Source organism: Phoenix dactylifera, chromosome 14, assembly GCF_009389715.1.
Source record: "Phoenix dactylifera cultivar Barhee BC4 chromosome 14, palm_55x_up_171113_PBpolish2nd_filt_p, whole genome shotgun sequence".
Classification (NCBI taxonomy): Eukaryota; Viridiplantae; Streptophyta; class Magnoliopsida; order Arecales; family Arecaceae; genus Phoenix; species Phoenix dactylifera.
In genome coordinates this window covers 14,480,602-14,500,054 of record NC_052405.1, presented here as the reverse complement: position 1 = coordinate 14,500,054, position 19,453 = coordinate 14,480,602, and the positions used below count along the sequence as shown (strand labels likewise).

Here is a 19,453-nt window from a genome sequence, read left to right as displayed (position 1 = left end):
GATTTGTGAGAGTCCACATAATTTTCATATCATATGTTTTATCATCTTCAAATAGAAACAAGAAATGATACCTCAAAAAGAACAACTCATGGAATCAATTGGAGTGAAATATTTAATGCTTTAGTATCAAAAGTTGCTCCATCATTATTTTTTTTTTATTTTGTCTTAAACTACATTTGCCCCATTGAAGATAATTCCCGCAAGTAACTATGGAATTTCTTAAGTTCCATCTCAATCACTAAAACCCATGGGAATTAGCATTTGCATTTATATTCATCTACTAAGTGATTGCAAAAATATACAAAAGCAATGTTGCCTCCTTTTGCATATGTTATATTTTCATGAGAAAAAAATATACTTTTCTTCAAGATCATTTCTGAAGGTTGGAAGTTTATTCACATCTTTTTTGTTGGCTAGTTTTCAAATGACTTTAAGGGTTACTCTTTTCATGTTACGACTGAAAATGATATTTAATGACTCACTAATTTGCTCATTGGAAAAAAGATAACTAGGTTTCTATCTCAAAATTGAAGTTTGACAGGATTATTGATGCAAGTTTATGACATGTTTGGATATACTATGTACCACAAAATTATGATAGTTCGTGACACTCATATTTTTAAAATCATGAGTTATGATTTAAAATGTTAGGTGTTTGATTATGCAATTAAACCTTAAACATAAATTGGAAATTTCCACTTCAAGGTTCCAAATCCATATTTTCTCACATCATTATCTTATGCTTCTCTATTTTTAAATATTCTCTCTTCACTGAAGACACACTCAAAATTTTAAAAAAAATATATTAAAAAGGATAAAATCATGACTCTAAAATTAGAAAATTCCAAATATGGTCTCAAATATTGATTATATGATATAAATTGTTACTGATTTGATCATGAATATGTTTAGACTTGAATCAAATAACTCAAAGACATACTCGGTAATAACTAACATAGACTTGAAGTGAAACGACACTAACATGCAAATATTGATTAAATATGTAAGCATTAATTTATATGACATGCTATGCGTATTAGCACTCTAGCTTTGTAACATTATACAAACAGGATTTTATCAATTGAAGCATGGTTATAGATTAATTGATGATGTCTACTGGATAGATAATGCTTTCTCTTCTTAGCTGCTCTTGAATGATTGCTAATGGATTTATATCGCATAACATGCATTTTGGGATCCCACATTTAGAAGTCACTCATTTTTTACCAAGTCAATTATTGTTAAAATTCCTCAACATGAATTTTAGATGTTGTAAATAATTTATGGTCAAACTTTTAGTTCACATGTTCTATATTATTGATATATTTTAAACTCAAATCCTAGAAGTATAATCATTGCTAAACTTTATGTACTAACCAATAACACAAATAACATTTTCTAAATAATTATATGCATATTTGCATGCTACATGTCACGTATATCCAAGTATAGAAGATGTAAAGATAGCCATTCATGGCTAAGATTAAACTGAACTAAGATTTGGCATTTATATATAGAGAAAGAAACATTTGAGCTACATTTAATTAGCGAGAACTAAAATCATGTAAAAAGAAGATTGGACACCATGGATAGTGTAATTTAGTGTTTTGTCACATGATTGTTTTCTCATGAAAGCGATTCTTAAGGTAAATACTCAAAATAATTAAAAAAATTAAGTAAAAAATCTACCAACCTAATAATGTCTAAAGCCAAATCCAACTCAGAACTACATACGAATCCAAATAGATTCCAAAAATATATTTTAAATCTTGCTTAGATTTATCCTGTATCTGCCCCATCTATAGTCTTATTTTAGTTATGACATGGCATTTGAGTGCAAAAAACTTTAAACTTTCCATATCTTGAACTAGAATCTTTTATAATCATTCATGTCTACTTACATGAATTTGTTGTCCAAGGTTTATAACTCTAAGAGTGAGATAGTTCGAATCATCCTACATGAAAATATATTTCATGTAAGACCAACTATAAAAGGTTACAAGGCTCTTAGAGTTGTGAAATAAGTAGCTATTTATGATGTATCGTTTAGCATCTCCACATGATGATAATTAGACTACAAGAACAATCAAATTAAGTATAATTATCAAGCAATGTGCACTTCAATTTAAGCCAAGTAGAAGCTAATACACCATTAGATCTAGACCCAATATACAAGGTAGGATAGTTTACAACAAAATTTTCAAAATCTATATAACAAAATTTAAAAGGCTCCTTAGGAAATTGACCTTTCAATACAACATAGTTAAAACATTTGATTAACAAAATTGCAAGTCTCAGTACCACTACCTTGTAGGCTATATATACTAGGAACGCCTAATTTGGCATATGTTGATAGTGAAATAGACATAAATATGTGAGAATAGGACATCCCAAACATTAGTTACTACTTATGATAATCCTATATGCATGTGGTCCTCTATCAAACCCTATTGATTTAATTAATATTTTATCAGCTTGAAAACTACCTTGACTATATATTCTATTCTCTCACCAATACCACATCTGTAAAAACAAAAATAAGTTGATCAACACAAATTTCCCCAACTAATATTATTTTTTTATAATTAAATTAAAATGGCTAATACAAGGTTTCAAGAATGCTTCTCTCAGTAGTGCAATATAAAGGGAGGATCATTGGTTAGGGAGCTTGCCTTCATTTATACAAAAGATCTTTTTATAATATTCCATGTGAACTAAAAGATATTTTAAATAGACATAACTCTACTCAAAAGTATTTTGCATACAAATTTTATTTTTAATAATGAAATTTGGAAGCTTACAGAAGCAATGAAATAAAGAAACCAATATTCTAATCTTCAAGTGCCTGTATCAACAGGAGACTATAGTGTACCAGCATTGAAGGATGGTAAGAGCCATCCATGCTTCATGGCATGCTCTACATATAAGTCAAAACTTTGTCCTGCATTTGGGATATCAAGGGCTAGATCATCTAGGCCATCTCTGACCCTAGAGAAGCCTTTTGTCATCTGATTGATGGTAATCAACCCTTCACCATAGCACTCTTCTAGTAGAAATAGGAGGCCATCATTTTTCTTTTCCATTGCCATAACCAAAGTTCTCTTTACTACTTCATGATTGAAGAAAGGCATAGCAAGGTTACGAATGCAATGACAAGCTTCCCTTAGATCACCTCCACTCTCATATTCTTCTAGAAGTTTTGCAATTTTGTCCTTTACATCCTCCAATGCCCAACCGATGCCACCACCCCAGCATCTTAGTATCCTCTCTCCACCATGACGTGCAGAAATAAGTGAGCGAGCCATCCGAACAACTTCTCTACCACTGCAATTGCGTGGGAGCTTACTATTAATTTCATCTAAATCGAATGGGACCAATACCTCATCAATCACTGCTCTAGCTAGGAAAAAAGCTAGCTCATTTGAGACATCTAAAATGTCTAGTCTAGTGTCCTCCACAGACTCCAAAAGCATTATAAATCCATTCACAAAATCTTCGCTTGAGAAGACCTCAAGATGAAGTTCAAATAGGAGAATAGAAGTCATTTCCTTTTTTCTAATTGTCCTATCCATTGCAAGTCTTATCAATTTTTTGAGGAAAATAGGATTGTATTCTAGAGCAGCAAGATCTTTAAGGCTTTTGATAAGCTCAGGTATATCATCTGACAAAAAATACTCACAAATTATCTTTATAGATTCTTCCTTAAAATGCCTTAACTTCTTCTCATTCTCATGTCTATTTTCGCCAGCTGCATTAGAAAATGTGACCAAGAATGAAGAATCAAGCCATCCTTCAGAGATTGCTTTTGGAACTAGTAACTGAAAGGTATCTTTGGTTAAGGGAATATCAAGTGTCAAATCATCGAGACTATCAATGATTCGGGAAAATCCTTTCAACATCTGACAAGAACTGATTAGACATTCTTCAGTAGCTTCTTTTAGTAGCTTCAATATCAGTTTCTCTGAAGTCTTTATCTCCATGGCAAGGATCAAAGCCTGTTTCACAACCTCATGATGGTAGAATGAAACTTCTAGGTCCTTAATACACCTGCAGGCTTTTTTCACATCTCCACTCTGAATATATTCTCTCAATAGGTCTAAAATCTTTTTCTTAACTACTTCAACAGTGGCATGGGTACTACCACCCCATCGTTGTTGAACAAACTCTGCATGGTGTGGAACTGATAGATATTTTTTTTCAGTGGTTTGTAAAATTAGAAGCCCTAAAGAGGACATGAACAATGTTCTCTTTGCTCGAAGAAGAAAAGCTGGAGGTAGTATTTCATCAACAATTGCACGGGCTATGAAGAGAGCTAAGATATCAACTGCATCAAGTATGTCAATCACCAAATCATCTGCGGATTCAAGAAGCATAACAAAGCCTTGGCTAATTTGAGTAGAGCTTATCACACTAGCATATAAGGTTGATAGCAAAATTGAGGCCATCTCTTTCTCTCTGTCATGTCTATCCATAGCCATGGACACAAGCTTCTTAACAAAGTAGGGATGGTGCTCATTGGACTCGAGGCTTTTTAGATCAGAGGCTACCAAGTCCACATCTCCAATGTTGAAGTATTCCTTGATAATTGTAGTCACAGACTTTTTATAGTCATCCAATGGGTTGAAAATGGTAGCACCTTCTAGATGATAAGATTCCTGCTGGAACAAAATCCAAAGAAAGAATGTCCAGACAATCAAAATTCATTGCTTTATCAAAAAAAAAAACCAAAAATATCATTGCAAATATAATTAAAATCTAATGGGAATCCTAGGAAGTAAGGTCCTACTATAGTCCACAAACAATCTACAAATATTAGTCCAAAATCAAAAATTTAGATCTTAAAATACCAAGTAGTCCATACCTCGCCACTATTATAGTTTGGGTCACTTCTATCAAGGCACGAACTCGATCGAGTATTAAGAAATTCTCCCAAAGTGCACAGTCCATCAAGACTACCTAAACCAGATGTCACAATATAATATGATTGACACAAATTATAGGTATTTCTTCAAAAAAGACAAAGTACAGGTACTTGTGTTATAATAATAATCTAGTAGGAGCAAGTATCTAATGTACTCACATGTAACGATTGTGGTATCAAACATTTTAATGTTATTCAATATCTCTTTCTACTATCCCCATTATCTCTCTTTCTTTATGCCTACAAATGTTCCTTTGTATCCCAATTCAATCTTATCTTTTTTTCTTTTTAATAATTTAATCGCTTTTATAGTATCCTTAATTAGTATATCATCATCCTTTGGATTTGGGATAATAGATGCTTAATGTACACTCCTTTTTTATTTGTGAAAAGATAGGAGATTTCAATTTTCAACAAAATTCCATATATCAAACTTTATTCTAACAAGGCATTTATTATTTTCAAAGTAAACTAAAAGCATCATATAAAAGTGGCATCCTTAGGCAAACATTAAACTATACATTTCAAACCTCTCTCTATCTATCATCCAAAATAGGCTATTAGAAACTGCCCTCTCATTTATCTAATCATATCTGACAAGAGACCTTACAACTAATTTATTTCTTCACTAACAGCCTAAAGTACCATACTTCATAAACTACCCATTAAATTCCATATTTCTTATGTAAAATATAATAACCTAATTGCTTGGCCCAAATTATAACATTTTTTCTCAATATAGTTTATAGCTTACTAATTATCTTCATTTCCCAAAATAACACTTCTATAGAGTTTTTTTGAGAAAAAGGTGGAAGGGGAAATTAGAAATGTACATAAAGTACCAATAAAAAGAGAAAAAATCTCATGCAACCCAATAAAGTCCCTCTATGATAATATAAAAAAAATCATCTCATAGATGTCACCCCAAAATAACAAGGAAAACAAACCAAAGCAATTTTTTTCCAAAACCCAACAAAACAATTCAAATTCAAATTGAAATTTAGATTCAAACCATGATGGAGACTTTGATTAGTAAGATGAATATATGACTATGATGGGGAGGGATCCAATTTCATCATGTGAGCCATTATTATAAGCCATGGAGCCAAAGAGATAAAATTAGGGGAAGGCAACCCCCACAGGGCAGACCATCATTATCTTGAATTTATTGCCACAAAAACAACCAAACAGTTATGATCGGGTTCCTATTGTCCATAATATACTCCACCACTATTGAAATCATGTCTTACAACCAAACAAAGAAATGGTTGCTGAGTGAATATCAAATTTCAAAATTACACGTGGGGAAGAAGGGGAGACTAGGTAGATTGAGGATGCAAGAACATTCAAGGGTGAAGAGAACTAGAAAGAGAGATAAGGGGGAGGACATAGAAGCGAGAAAGAGGGGGGATGGTGGAGAGATTGAGGAGGTAAGAGATAAGTAGAGGGGCTACAGAGAGAGACGGAAAGGGTGGAGTAAAGGAGGAGCATTAGAGGAGACAAGAGCATGCAATGACTTGAGACCCCCATAAGAGTAGAGATTTGAACTAGAGAAGGAGAGGCCTCATGCGACAAAACTTTGCAAGATTGCAGTCAAAAGCTTGACTACAAAGCCATGCGAAGGTTAAGAAGAACACTATGGTACAAGAGAAAGAGGTAGGAAAAAAAATAGAGAAAGTGTGAGGAGAGGAAGGGGAGATAGAGTGAAAAAAGGATAATGAAAGAGAGGAGGGCTCCCTAGCCACAAAAAACCAAAAGTCCTAAGAAGTTGGTAGCAAGGTAAGGGATATTATTTTGGTTATAGGCATGGTAGAAAAGAAATGTCTCTCTCAAAAAGTCTAAAGAGAGATATAATAGAAACCATTCTCTAGACATTTCTTTTAGAAAAACCTTCTCTATATGTTACTTATATACATGTTCTCTCATTTTAGTCTCTTTTCAATATACCTTTTCCCTTCCTATATACTTTATTTTCTATTAAGGTTGCTAATGCTCTCTAGGATCTCCTTTCAATCATGTTTTTTTTTTCTTTTTACCAACTTAGTCTCTTTTATAGCATTATAAACCGATATATTTTTGGAATTGAAATAGATGGTACATTTTTTATATTAATAAATGAAATTTTAAATTTTAAAATATTTCATGCATTAAAATTTTATTTCTTAAAGGGTGTTGTCATTTTTAAGAAACTTTAGGAAAACATCATATAGGAGCTTTTACTAAGAAAACATTAAAAACTATACTCCTCTCTTTTAAATTTCCCTCTTGTCAACAAGAAACTCTTATAAGCTACCCATACTCTCTCTACCATTAATTGTGATCAAATTTAATTTAGAGGAAGGTCATAACTAATTTATTATATTCTATGACAATATGACCATATATGCTGCCTACTCAAATTTGTCATTGTCATGTATAACATAATCTAATTATCCAATCTAACTTATGATATTTTTCTCTTGATGAACTTTCTAATATAACCCTATCAAGGATTTGAAGAGTACATACAGTCTATATGTATCATACTACCACGTATTAATATAGAATACCCCCAATGTGCCCCCAAATTTTATGCTGACCCCATTATATCACCATCAGTTACAAATTAACCCTTACTATTAAATACACCTTTCTTTCTATTTTTATTCTCATTTGAACTAGCCCTTTGTTAGCTCATGTTGAGCTTGTATAGCAATACATATTTATCGATCAATGATGGTATAAGTTACTTTTATTTTTAAATACTTAGCCATAAATAAGACAAGTCCCTACTCTAAGCTCTCTCACTGTATCTCTACAAGCCTCTTTTTCTTTCCACACTCTCTTTTATATTTTAGTTACACCCATGTTCCTCAAAATCCTAATTCAATCTTACCTTTCTTTTTTACTACTAGTTTAAGAGAACAGGTTGTATATTTCATGCAAAAGAAGGATTCACCTTTACACGAATCCACTGTCTGCTTTGAAATTTGTACAGATAGATGAATGATGGCTTTGGAGAGCTTTGAGATATGAGCCGTAGGTAATCCAATAGTTGATTTGCACGAAGGAAGGGGAATCCATCTTTCACGCAAAAGTTACAATCTAAATCCCTAGTTTAATGACCTATATAGTACTAATAGGTACATGACCATTCTTTTAGTTTGGAAAAGCAAGAGTGTATTATGTACAATGCTTTTTCTATACTAAATATAGAAGTTCCAAATTTTCAAAAAGATTATATACCAAATTTTGTTCCTATGTTAATAGCCTTTTCAAGAAAAGTTTAGAAAATATCATATAAAAATGGTATCTTTAACTAAATATTAATAATTATTAATTATGTTGTGCTTAATCTCTCTTCTTCAAAACTTATTGTTTTAATTATGATCTCAGTGTTGCTTGTTCATTTTTAGAAAGTAGGATATGAATTACTAGTTAAAAGAAACATTTCCTACAAATTACAGAGTCCCTATGTTATATATCCTAAAATGGAAGTTTAAGAGCAATTAGATGAGATTGATATTTTGCCATAAATCAAAGTTAAGTATATAGAGAATTTGAAGTGCATCAACTTAATGCAAGATGCACAAAATGAACAGATAAGTTAGAACTTAGACTGAGTAAATGGTGATTGAAGGTTAAAGAGAACCAAAATTTCATTTTAATTTAGTCAAATTTTGATCGTATAATAATTTTTATTTTTCTAGAGGACAAAGGCTAGAACCCAATTGAATAGAAGGATAAATGTGAAAACAGAAAAGAATAGCTACTATCTAAGAAAAACTTGAGCAGTTGCATCAATAGAATGTGATAAGAGATCTTTAGTGAAAAGTGAGAGTATCAGCAAGTGGAAGAGAGCTTGATAGCATCAGAGGCTTAGTTGGTAAGAAAGTTTGCTTGATTATCTCCTTTCCTTAAAATTTATTTATTTTAAAACCTTGGAGGCTAAATGAAGCTATCTTCTTTAGATAAGGGTTGTGGGAATTGTTGGAGACTTTGATCCAAGCCATAGTATTGAAAGAGCCCCTTTCAAGGTTGACAGTCTAGACACATAAATTGGACCATATAATAATCTCAAACCTAGTAAATGCCCAAAATGAAACTTGAAATAGGTGCTCAATGAAACTTGGAGCAGGAGGCCTTTAGAAAGGAGCAAAATAGTGATAGGCAACCTTAGCATATATATTGCTCAAGATTCACTGACTATCAATTTTGCAACAATTTTGACACTAAAGGAACAATCCTTCACTTGTGGATTGTCTGAGTCAAATTAGCTCTTTCGACCTGCCTTTCACTTACTCAAGCTCAATCACTATTGCCTTTTGGAGAACCATTCATTCTTTGATCTCTTTCTATTTTTTGAGGAGTGCAACAAATGATGGTGCATATTATCATATAGAAGCAAGCAAAGTGTAGCAGTTCGTTTTACTTGAAACATGTTTTTAGCTAGTAGAAAATAGAGTCAGCTGACAAAGTGGAGTGCAGCAAGCTTAGCGGTTCATACGGTTGACGCTACCTGCTAGCATGCAAATATATAAAGCCGGTGAAGTGCAAAGGGATGGATGCCTAAGTAATTGAAAAGTTAGTTTTGAAAACTAAACCTTTTTTTCTTAATTAGGTTATTATACAAAATTGGAAGCAAAATTCCACCTCTAATTAATGATTCTTGAAAACAATACATATACTATGGTAGCACGTCAATTCTCCTCTACTGGCAACTTGCTAGTGTTAACTCAATTGGCAATGTTGAACTTATAGGATCAATTGCAGCTAAGAGCTTAGAGAGCTTAACCGAACTTTTATTGACTCCTTGCTTTTGTTTTTAGACTTTTTTTTGCTACAATGGGCGATTCACACTACTTTAGTATAAATACATCCAAGAAAGTTAGAAAATAATAAAATTTAAAAGGCCCTTGGCAACTGCGCCTCATCGATTCAGAGAATCCCATCAGAGTGATCCACCGCAAAAGAAGTCATCCAATTCGCTCCACCATTCGCCTCCTTGTAGATTTTTCTGACTCCGAACAAGATGCATCCTCTTGCCAAGCTCTAGATGTCCCAAAGCAGGGGATGGATTCATACCTTACTCGCACGACCCTGAATCTAGCCAACCACTGTGGTTGAGTCACACTCCAATAAAATGACACTGTTTTTCAAAACACGCCAGACATGGCTGAGGCCGGTGCAGGTAGCCCTCAACTCTTCTCTAAGGACCGAGATATTGAAGATCATGCTTCTCTTAGCTGCCACCGTTCTAGAGTTCAGGTCTCTGATCACAAAGCCTGCTCCACCCCTCCTGCTACCATCTATTATACAACCATCGAAATTAACCTTGAGAAAACTTACGGATGGAGACTCCCAAATGATAAACACCATTCGAGACGCTACAAGAATATAGGTAGAGTCTTAGGTGCCTCAAGCTAGGCTTTTTTTTCTTCATTCGACTAGATAGGAACTAAGGAGATCTCCCTATTCCTCTCATGACATGGGACCAGAGATTCAATATGTTGTTCACTTCAGCAAAGCTTGCCTTTAAAAAGAACAAGAAAAGTAGAGAATTAAAAGAAGTTGTTGTTTGTGAATAAATTTGCAATATCTTCAATGTAGCTTTAATGTACTATCAAGCTATAATAATATATTTTGCTTATATTCCATCACGTCTTTGGAAGTTAATGAATGAGGTGATTTTCCAACATATTATACTACTACCACCTTAGATTGTTCAACTACCTTCAAGATGTCCTCTGAGTATCTTATTTTTGTTCATGTTGCATCCTCTCCAAGTCTCTGGAGTATCCTCTCCCTCCTTTCTTTGGTCTTGTCTATAACTCAACTTGTTTCTTGGACTCCTTGTCAACCTAAATGGATCAAAATTATTTTTTATAGTTAACTAGAAGCTAAGGGTGGGATATATCATTTGAGACTACTGTAATATTCAAATAGTGGTGGTGGCTTGGAATCTTATTGGTGAATCAGTTTTTCATGTCTCGCTTATGCGAGTCAAGCCCATTGCCAACTAAGGTTTGGTCAAGATTGGACCCAGGTCCTTCATGGAGGGTCTCACGTCCAACCTACACCTTGGCCTAGAACAATACCAGCTTAGGCTTGGTTGAGCAGCACCCAAGTCCCACACAGTAGGGTCAAGCCTCCAATTCATAGTTGATCAAAACAACAATATTATGACTTAGATATGGCCCAAAAAAATTTATGCATCATTTTCTTTTATGGCATAAATTATCATCCCCAACATTTTGATGACTTGAATTATCATGCTCCACAATGGGATATTGAATATTTAACGATGGATAGAGTAAGACTTCCTCATGATGGAAAAAGTAAAAGGTTAATGTACTATATCTTGTTCCACAATCATCTGCCGCATAGTTGATCACCAAATATAGCAAACTACTAGATTCTTCAAATTAAGACTAAATAAATTTTGTAAATTATACTAGATCTTTATTTTCAACTTCACACTAAGAAAGAATAATACAACCTCTTAAAGGGGGAGTGCAAAGATTATATAGCTTCTAAAAAGTCTAGAAAAATGAAAGAATTTTTCTTGATTACGTAGAATTGACTAGCTATTGGAAGTAGAAAGGATGAAATGCAACAAGAAAATCTTATTGAGAACTATATGACTATTCTTTCTTTCCAAATGATCCAAATAAAACTACCCATAAAGAATCAAATGAAAGCTTTAGTGGTGTTTTAGGTATAGAAGAGTTCCTCCAGCCAGTCTAAAAGTTGTGGACAAAAGGCGGAAGAAGTGAGGTTCAACATTAAGAGTTTTTTATCCTTGACCTCCTTTACCAAAGGACACCATCGTAGGAGATGGTTGATAGACTCTTTAGGAGCATTACAAAACACAAGTCCTCTAAGATGAAATCTTGTTTTCTTAAGAAGGTTGTTTCTTGTACTCAACTTGTTCTTGAACCCAAAACACAAAAAAAAAGATTATGATTTTCAAGAGCATAGTATCGCTCATGGAATTTTAGCAAAAGGGCAATGAAGTTCACTCCTAACTAGATCTAACTAATTTAACAAATGGCACGGTCATCTCCACCTATTTATGATACAAAATATTATAATATATATATATATATATATATATATATATATATATATATATATATATATATATATATATATATATATGCCAATTCTAAACCTGCTTATCTCAAGTTAGTTGGAGGTTGTGTTGGCCGCTCAAGTTGTCTATTTTATTCCCTATTAGATATGGCGCCCATTCAAATCTCTCTCTCTCTCTCTCTCTCTCTCTCTCTCTCTCTCTCTCTCTCTCTCTCTTATATATAACATACTACCTAATAAAATCAACAAACAAATATTCTCTTAATTTGCTTTCCAACTAATTAATTTTCTCCATTCCAAAATATAACCATATCTATAATTATTTCATTATAATCCGCTCTCCCCCCTCTCCCCTCCCCTCTATATGCCCTTCCCTTCCCATGTTCTCTCTTTCTTCTTTTAGATACTAATGTTTGCCAAAATCCAATTTAAAGCTCTTGTTTTTCCACTTTACCAATCTAACGTCTTCAATAGTTTCCTAAATTAGTTAGTTACCATCATTTGCATTTGCGAATATGCATGTCTCTCATATAATTAGTTTGGTATCTTCTAGGTTTCTTCTTATTTAATTTATTGTAATGGTCAATGGCTTCACATCCATCGATCAAATATTCTTTTCACTTTGTATTCTAATTTTATTTTTATCTTACTATCTTCTTAATTTTTATTAATTTTAATTATTTCATTTCCTATTTATTTTTACTCTATATTTTAATACTTTTTATTTATGTTTTTATTTTATTTCACTTTTGTTTATGTTTTATATTTACCAGATTCATTATTTATTTTTTTATTCATTTTTAACTTTGTATAATTTCTTTTATTGAATATCTTTTCTCTAGCATGTATTCATGAGCTAATTTGCCAATAGCATGAAAAAGGTGAGGAAAAACTACAATAGGGATAGTTACTACATAGCTCAAATAAGAGACCTAAAGAAATCATGAATAACATATAAGAAGTGGCAAACTATTCAATCAAAACTTAAGGGTGTCAATACAACCGACTGTTCAAAAGTATGAAGAAGTGGCTATAGTTTAAATTGGCTGCTTGGGATTCATGAAAAGTCTATGTATATATTGACTTCTTATTTCTCATCTCAGAAAGAAGATATTCTTGGGTATGATGCATAAATGTGGTTTTGGATCCAGTTTGTCTTTCCTCCCTCTCTTTTCATTTTTGGAACAAACATTCTTATACAAGTTAACAACATGAGCAAATTTGATGCTTGATCTATATGCAGGAGTTTTTTTGAGTTAAACTCATGAAATACATATGCTAGCATATTACGAAGAAATAATTATGTTTATGTTTTATGTTAATATCATTATTAATTAAAAATATTACATAAATCTTGTGAGAAAGTAAATATTTTATATAGTAAATCTTGTAAGAAGGCTAGTATTATTATAACTATCACTAGGAAGAGATTAATTAGATCCCATAATTTTATTAATTTATAGGGATAAGGCAACCTTGTCAATTATAGATTCAAAAGAAAGGCTCGATAAATGCTAGTATTTTATTCTCTTAGGTAACTAGAGACTTTTGGGTTGGTTACTTTGCACTTCATTCTACAATAGCAACATTTCTTATAATGCCTAGAGAAAGGATATTTACTACCAATAAGTCTATTATCAATGAGTAAGGTATTAATCCACTATAAGATAAATTCAAAAGGCTCACCTATATTTGTGTGGTTGTGAGAGGCAACTTATTGTATTAGACTAGAGAAGTTAGAAAATTAAAGTACTAAAATAATGTTTTTGCATGATAAATCAAATAAGAAACAATTGTTTATGTATTTGATATGTAAAGTATATGTTAGATATTCTAGTTTAGGAATAGTTTAGTAAGCATTCCTATAGGTGGAGAATTTTACACCTTCACAAACTACATATCAATAGATATTTAGTTGTTCAAGTTATATATGATTTGAAGGTGCAGGCTTACCAAGTTGGTAAATTCTTTAGTAGTGCTACTAAGATAATATTTGAGAGAGCTTTTGGAGGCCAGAAAGTACTTTTTCAAGAGCGATCAATAAAGTCTAGGAGCTATCAATATTTGTATAAGGGTAACCCTTGTTGTGTAGCTGTTACCCATGAGCCTTTTCAACCAAAAAGGAAATTGATATATATGATTTTAACTTTTGAATCAAATAAGGACATTGTTAGATTTTTTTAAGAAAATTTTTAGAAAAGTTACCGTTGTTTTTGAATTATATTAATATTTGCTTATTATGAGCATTCATTTATGGAGATTTCTCTCTAAAGTTGTCTCCAAGAGATTTCACTACCATTTTGCTTCCTTTTATGATGTGGATCACTTTTTGGCCACCATGAGTAGGGTTGAACAAGGTCTATGAGCGAGATCTACCAAATTCAGAAGCTGCATTGTGAGACAAACTTTCAAAAGCTATAACTTAATCATACAACACCCGATTAAAATGATCTTTTTACTCAAAGCGGATAATTTTTTAAGATTTACGATGTAGTTCGCCCCTAGAGGGTTAAAATGGGCCGAAATTTCATCATTTAGGCTTTAAAATGGGCAGGTCGAACCATAAGTTTTTTTTTTCAAAAAGACTTTGACCGATGAATCTTCCATTCCGAAAAGTGTCAGGCGAGCGACAAAAGATAAAGTTGATGTAGAAATTAAGATCTACCTCTTATAAAATTATAGCTTTTTCTGAATTTAGTAATATCTATTTTAGGAATGTAAGTTTTATTAGAATTACGAAAGAAATATGATCCAAATTATGTACGAGCAGACCTCATCATTATGAATAGAAACTATGTACCCCAATTTTATGATCATCGGTGAAAGAAAAAGTGATTTAAGTCCTAATTTTATTTTTTTTTAAAATTTTTTTTGAGAGGTTCGAATTGAGTGAGTTGAGAGAATTCTTTCTTCTCTCCGATTAGATCAAGTCGAGTCAATGTGCACCCATGAAATCAAATAATCAGATTGTGGAGGGCAAGAATGGATGATGTTAGGTTCTATCAATGGTCATGGTGTTAGAAATTTGCCCTCTTTTCTTTCCTAAGAATGAAGAGCGAATGCAAATGTGATCAATCTAAGATAATAATAGCATATCATTGGAGAAAACTTTATCTCCTCATAAAGGAGACAATCTTTAGCCAGTGACTTTCACCGTGCTAAGTTTAGTATATTTTGTGGTTCTATAATCTTCTTACAAGAAAAAAAAAAAGATCTTTTGTGGTTCCATAGAAGATCAAAATAAGGATCGGTGGTGCATGGAAGTCAAAAGTTGAAGGTGGCTAGTGATATATGTTGAAGGCAACTTTCTAGCAAGCAGGGGATATGAATAAAATAAGGCTTGACTATGCACCAATATATATCTTCGCATGATATGCAAAACTAATGATGATCAAAGTCATCACCATCCTCTTATCGATCAAAAGCTGAGCGGTGAGCTCCAAAATGCGTTGCTTGCACAAGTCTGTCAGGAAACTATGGTCCTAGATCTAAACACCATATCAAAGTGTGCTGGGTTTTGGTCTAAGGAGGACCAAAGGAGAATGGGTGTCAAGCATGCAGACAAAGGTAAAAACTGAGAGTAAGTATGAGAGAGAATTCAAAAGCCCAATCTCCTACAAAAGTCTCACGCAACCGTGGGCTGTTATTCTTGGCATGTCTAGAAAGATTTCCATAAGTTGTAACTTACAGTCCTAATCAATCATATTTAGTATTTCCTAAGGTACTTGGATGGAGCTAGCCCTAATAATGAAAGTAAAATTTTTAGCAGTACTATGAGTTAAAAGACTAGTAGTACTAGTCTCAAGATCTCATCTGAAAGCAGCTTGGTGGAAAAATATATATCTATAGAAAGCCATAGCACATATACATTGGAAATCTTTAGCAGGTTGAACATTTATACCTTGGATTATATGTAAGAGATGCATTTAAAACTGGCATTACAACATCATCCTCCTGATCACTATAATGTTATGCAGAACTAAAAGACACGAATGAATGATAGAAGCTGATCTAGAGAAACAGACAACCATAAAATTTCTTCAAACCAATAGACTCTTCAAAAAAAAGAAAGAGCAAATAAATAAGAAAGATAGATCAACTTACATTGCATCACTCGCTCGAGCTTCCCCGAGTGAGTGCGGACATGCCTGATGCCAACTATGTGATGCTGATTTGAAACCAAAGAAGTCGTCGATCTCAGTGACAACGAAAACACTCCAGCATTCTGTGCCACCGTATCTAGTACCTCCCTCTTCTCATCCTTAGCAAATCTCTCGTTTTGAGATGCCATAGCCACGGCCTGGCAACCAAACAAAATCGATTCCACATAATAAACTTACATACCACACTTCAGAGAGAGAGAAAAAAATAAAATCATCAATCAAAGGAGCAGCAGCTTGTAAATCATTGGAAAAGATTCAAGAATCAGGAAAAGGAAAGAAAATTATGCAAGACTAAACTTGAGAACCCAAAGAGACGCCAAAAAAAAAAGTTCACTAGAATGAGAAGAAGACTCTCTTGCCTTGGCTCGAAGGAATTCTCCAAGCCAAAACAGGGAAACAAGCCCCACTCGAGTAGAAGGCAATTTCTTCTGCTTGTTTTCTCTCTTGCTCTTAATGGCTTCTTTCTCTCTTCGTCAAGGTGGAAAGAGAGAGCCAAAGCAAAAAAAAGAAAAAAGGTAGAAAGAGAGAGAGGGAGGAAGAGATAGTGTCTATGAGGAAGAGGGTTTACGGTTACGAGTGGGTTTTGGCATGCGTCACCGCTGGTGCACACGTGGTGGCCTTGGTCAGTGGCCCCTCGAGTCATGAGATGCATGAAGACATATTCACTGTGGATGATTCATGTGGGTCTTCCTCCGTCTCCCAGCTAGCTATTGGTTTGTGCTACAGCCTACAGTATCGGTCAGTACCTGTGCATACGAGGCATATAGTAACGTACTAATATCAACTTGATACACAATATCAAGAACATACCATTATTGAATTGGTACATAGTACGATAGATGTACAGAATATCATTACATCGAAAAAAATTTATACGGGATGTACCAACAATAAGTTATACTGAGAAGGGAACCTTTATATAGGATTTGTAGTTTTGTGTTCAGTTCATGGCTTTATTGTTCATAAAGCATAAAAGACAACAAAATATTAGAACAGGCTGTTTTAGTGACAGGTGGAGTGAAGGTATTTATGAAGCATGGCTTTTACTAGGGATGATTAATTTGCGTGACCCTTCCTGTGTGCTTGTGATAGAGTATGTGATGAGGTAGGAGTTAGAGAACGCATGTGGTTTTGTATTCAGTCTGAGGTAATAGCTTTACTCTGCATGCCAATTGTTCATTTGGAAAGAAGGCAACAAAAAATAGGCTAGTTGTTTTGATGGGAAGTGGGGACATGACCTTTATGGAGTATGGTTATGATGGTTGGTATATACTATAAGGGTCATAAAGTTCATGTGGTTTTATGTTCCATCTGAGATACAGCTTTCTGTAGAGAGAGAGAGAGCATTCATTGTGGATGCCAATTGTGCATAAAGTGTAGAGGGCAATAGAAAAAAAATAGACTGGATGACTTGATAAAGCATGGTTTTATTGTGGATAGACCATATGATGATTGGTGTATGTGGCAAGAGTCATGCAGAGAATATGGTTTGGTGTGCAAATATAGTTTTAATTGCAGATGCCAATTGTGCATGCAGCATTAAAGGACAGTACAATAGAATTGGATAAAGGAAAACTGCACTCTAGGTGCATTAGTTATTTGAATTGGAGAGTGGTGGAGACTCGAGTCTCAAAAGTGCTTTTCCTTTTTCGACTATAGTGCTTTTTTTTTAAGAACGAGGCAAAATGAAACTCGAGAAGTTGCTCCTTTTTTTCCCTGTTTAAAATTAATTAATCTTTTTAGTTGTCTTGAATAGTTCGAGGGCTAAAAGATATTTTTCCTCATGTAGAGAAGGGTAAATAATAATGCTCCTCCTATCTAAGCAATTTATTAGAAATGCTTTTGCAAACCTTTCATGTATGGCATTCCAAAGTCTTACATGCATGAGAATAATTTTGTCATTTGATTAATACCATCAGTGAACCTTTTTCCAAATAATTTGCTTCAATTATTACTTTATCTTTACTGCATTGATGGCATTATTAAGCCAAATAACTAAAATACCTCCATATAATCTTATTAGAGAAATAATAACATTCTATATGGCAACAACAACAACAACAATAATCTATCTCAAAAAGAATAGAAGAAAAGAGAAAATTATTTCAAAAATAATAATATTCTAGTTGATATGGCTTGCATTCGCCATCTCTAAAATTTTGCATGATAGCTTAGCCCGTCAACTAGACGAGGATACATATCCAGCAAAATCAACGGCCAAACAAATCTCAAAACGATCAGCATGATGAGTTACATCTTGGCGCGATCTCTATGTGTCAAAAAAGGAATCATAACTAACCAGATTAGGAAATAAGAAAAGTGCTCGATCATGGCGCGCCTTAAAAAGAATATCATAACTGCCCTAATCAACGGATATGAAAATAGCTCAACTGCTCGTCTGCGAATCGCGTGATCTTAACCACGCAGATTCACATTATTTTCTATATAAATACCAGGCATGGAGCCCTCTCAGGTATTGATAAAAATCCGAATACCATATTCTCATGCTTTTATCTTTTTTTCATCTTTCCCGTTTCCTCTTGAAACTCTGCCTGACTTAAGCATCGAAAGATCCCCAACTAGATACGTTCTGGCGATCTCCTGATTGTTTTTTGTAGTTGTAGATTAGCTCCAGGATTGTGCAATGCTCCTCCAACTCAATCGAGCTAAGCGACTCATCCATTAGTTTGTCCGTCTATCAAGTTGGATTTTAAGTAGCAACAGATTGGCACTCGAAGAAAGATCCTTTTTTTAAGGTTTCTCTTGAGATTTAAGAGAGATGAAGTCTAGATGAAATAATTACAATTCCACCAATAAACCCTTTTGATTTTCAGACAATAGAAACTGGTTTGGTTTTATGAAAACTAAAAATTGGAAATGGGAAGTAATGACAAATAGAACCTTCATGTGTATTACCCCTTTTGTCCATTTTGATATCTCATCTTCCTATTTCTACCTTAATTGGTGTTATTTTTTAGCTTATAAGTTTTGAGGTTTCCATCTGTATTGTATTGGATTTAATTAAAAGTATACTAGCAACTAGGTACATGCAATATATATATATATAATACATTGAAAAAATTTAAGAGATGTAGATGTCATAGAGCTATGTGGAATAAAGAAAGAGTATTGGTTTTGTTTGCTTCTAAATTTAAAGAGTCGAACCAATTATACAGATAAAAATTGGAGAAAGATTTTTAAAAATGGAATCCAATTGGTTTGTGATGTCTAGGAGAAACTATATATAGATGAAGAATAGAGGCATATAAATAAAAAGGGCAAATATTTGTTAAGA

At 33.4% G+C, this 19,453-nt stretch overlaps 1 protein-coding gene across 1 annotated transcript; it reads right to left on the bottom strand.

The window, feature by feature from the left end:
• Positions 1–2,857: 2,857 nt before the first annotated feature.
• On the bottom strand, positions 2,858–16,286 carry LOC103711621 (MA3 DOMAIN-CONTAINING TRANSLATION REGULATORY FACTOR 1-like). Its single transcript, XM_039133987.1, has 3 exons — positions 16,100–16,286; positions 4,862–4,956; positions 2,858–4,658 (listed from the first exon to the last, which is right to left on the bottom strand). Exons 1-3 carry the CDS (start codon positions 16,284–16,286, stop codon positions 2,862–2,864), a joined length of 2,079 nt encoding a protein of 692 aa, XP_038989915.1. The 3' UTR covers positions 2,858–2,861.
• Positions 16,287–19,453: the final 3,167 nt, after the last annotated feature.

Bases quoted from the DNA above. Each gene is read 5' to 3' on its own strand.
- LOC103711621 (XM_039133987.1), bottom strand. From the start codon at position 16,286: ATGGCATCTCAAAACGAGAGATTTGCTAAGGATGAGAAGAGGGAGGTA. The intron at 4,957-16,099 runs GTAAGTTGATCT...CATCTGGTTTAG, and splicing joins GCTCGAGCGAGTGATGCAAT to GTAGTCTTGATGGACTGTGC. The intron at 4,659-4,861 runs GTATGGACTACT...ATTTTGTTCCAG, and splicing joins CAAACTATAATAGTGGCGAG to CAGGAATCTTATCATCTAGA.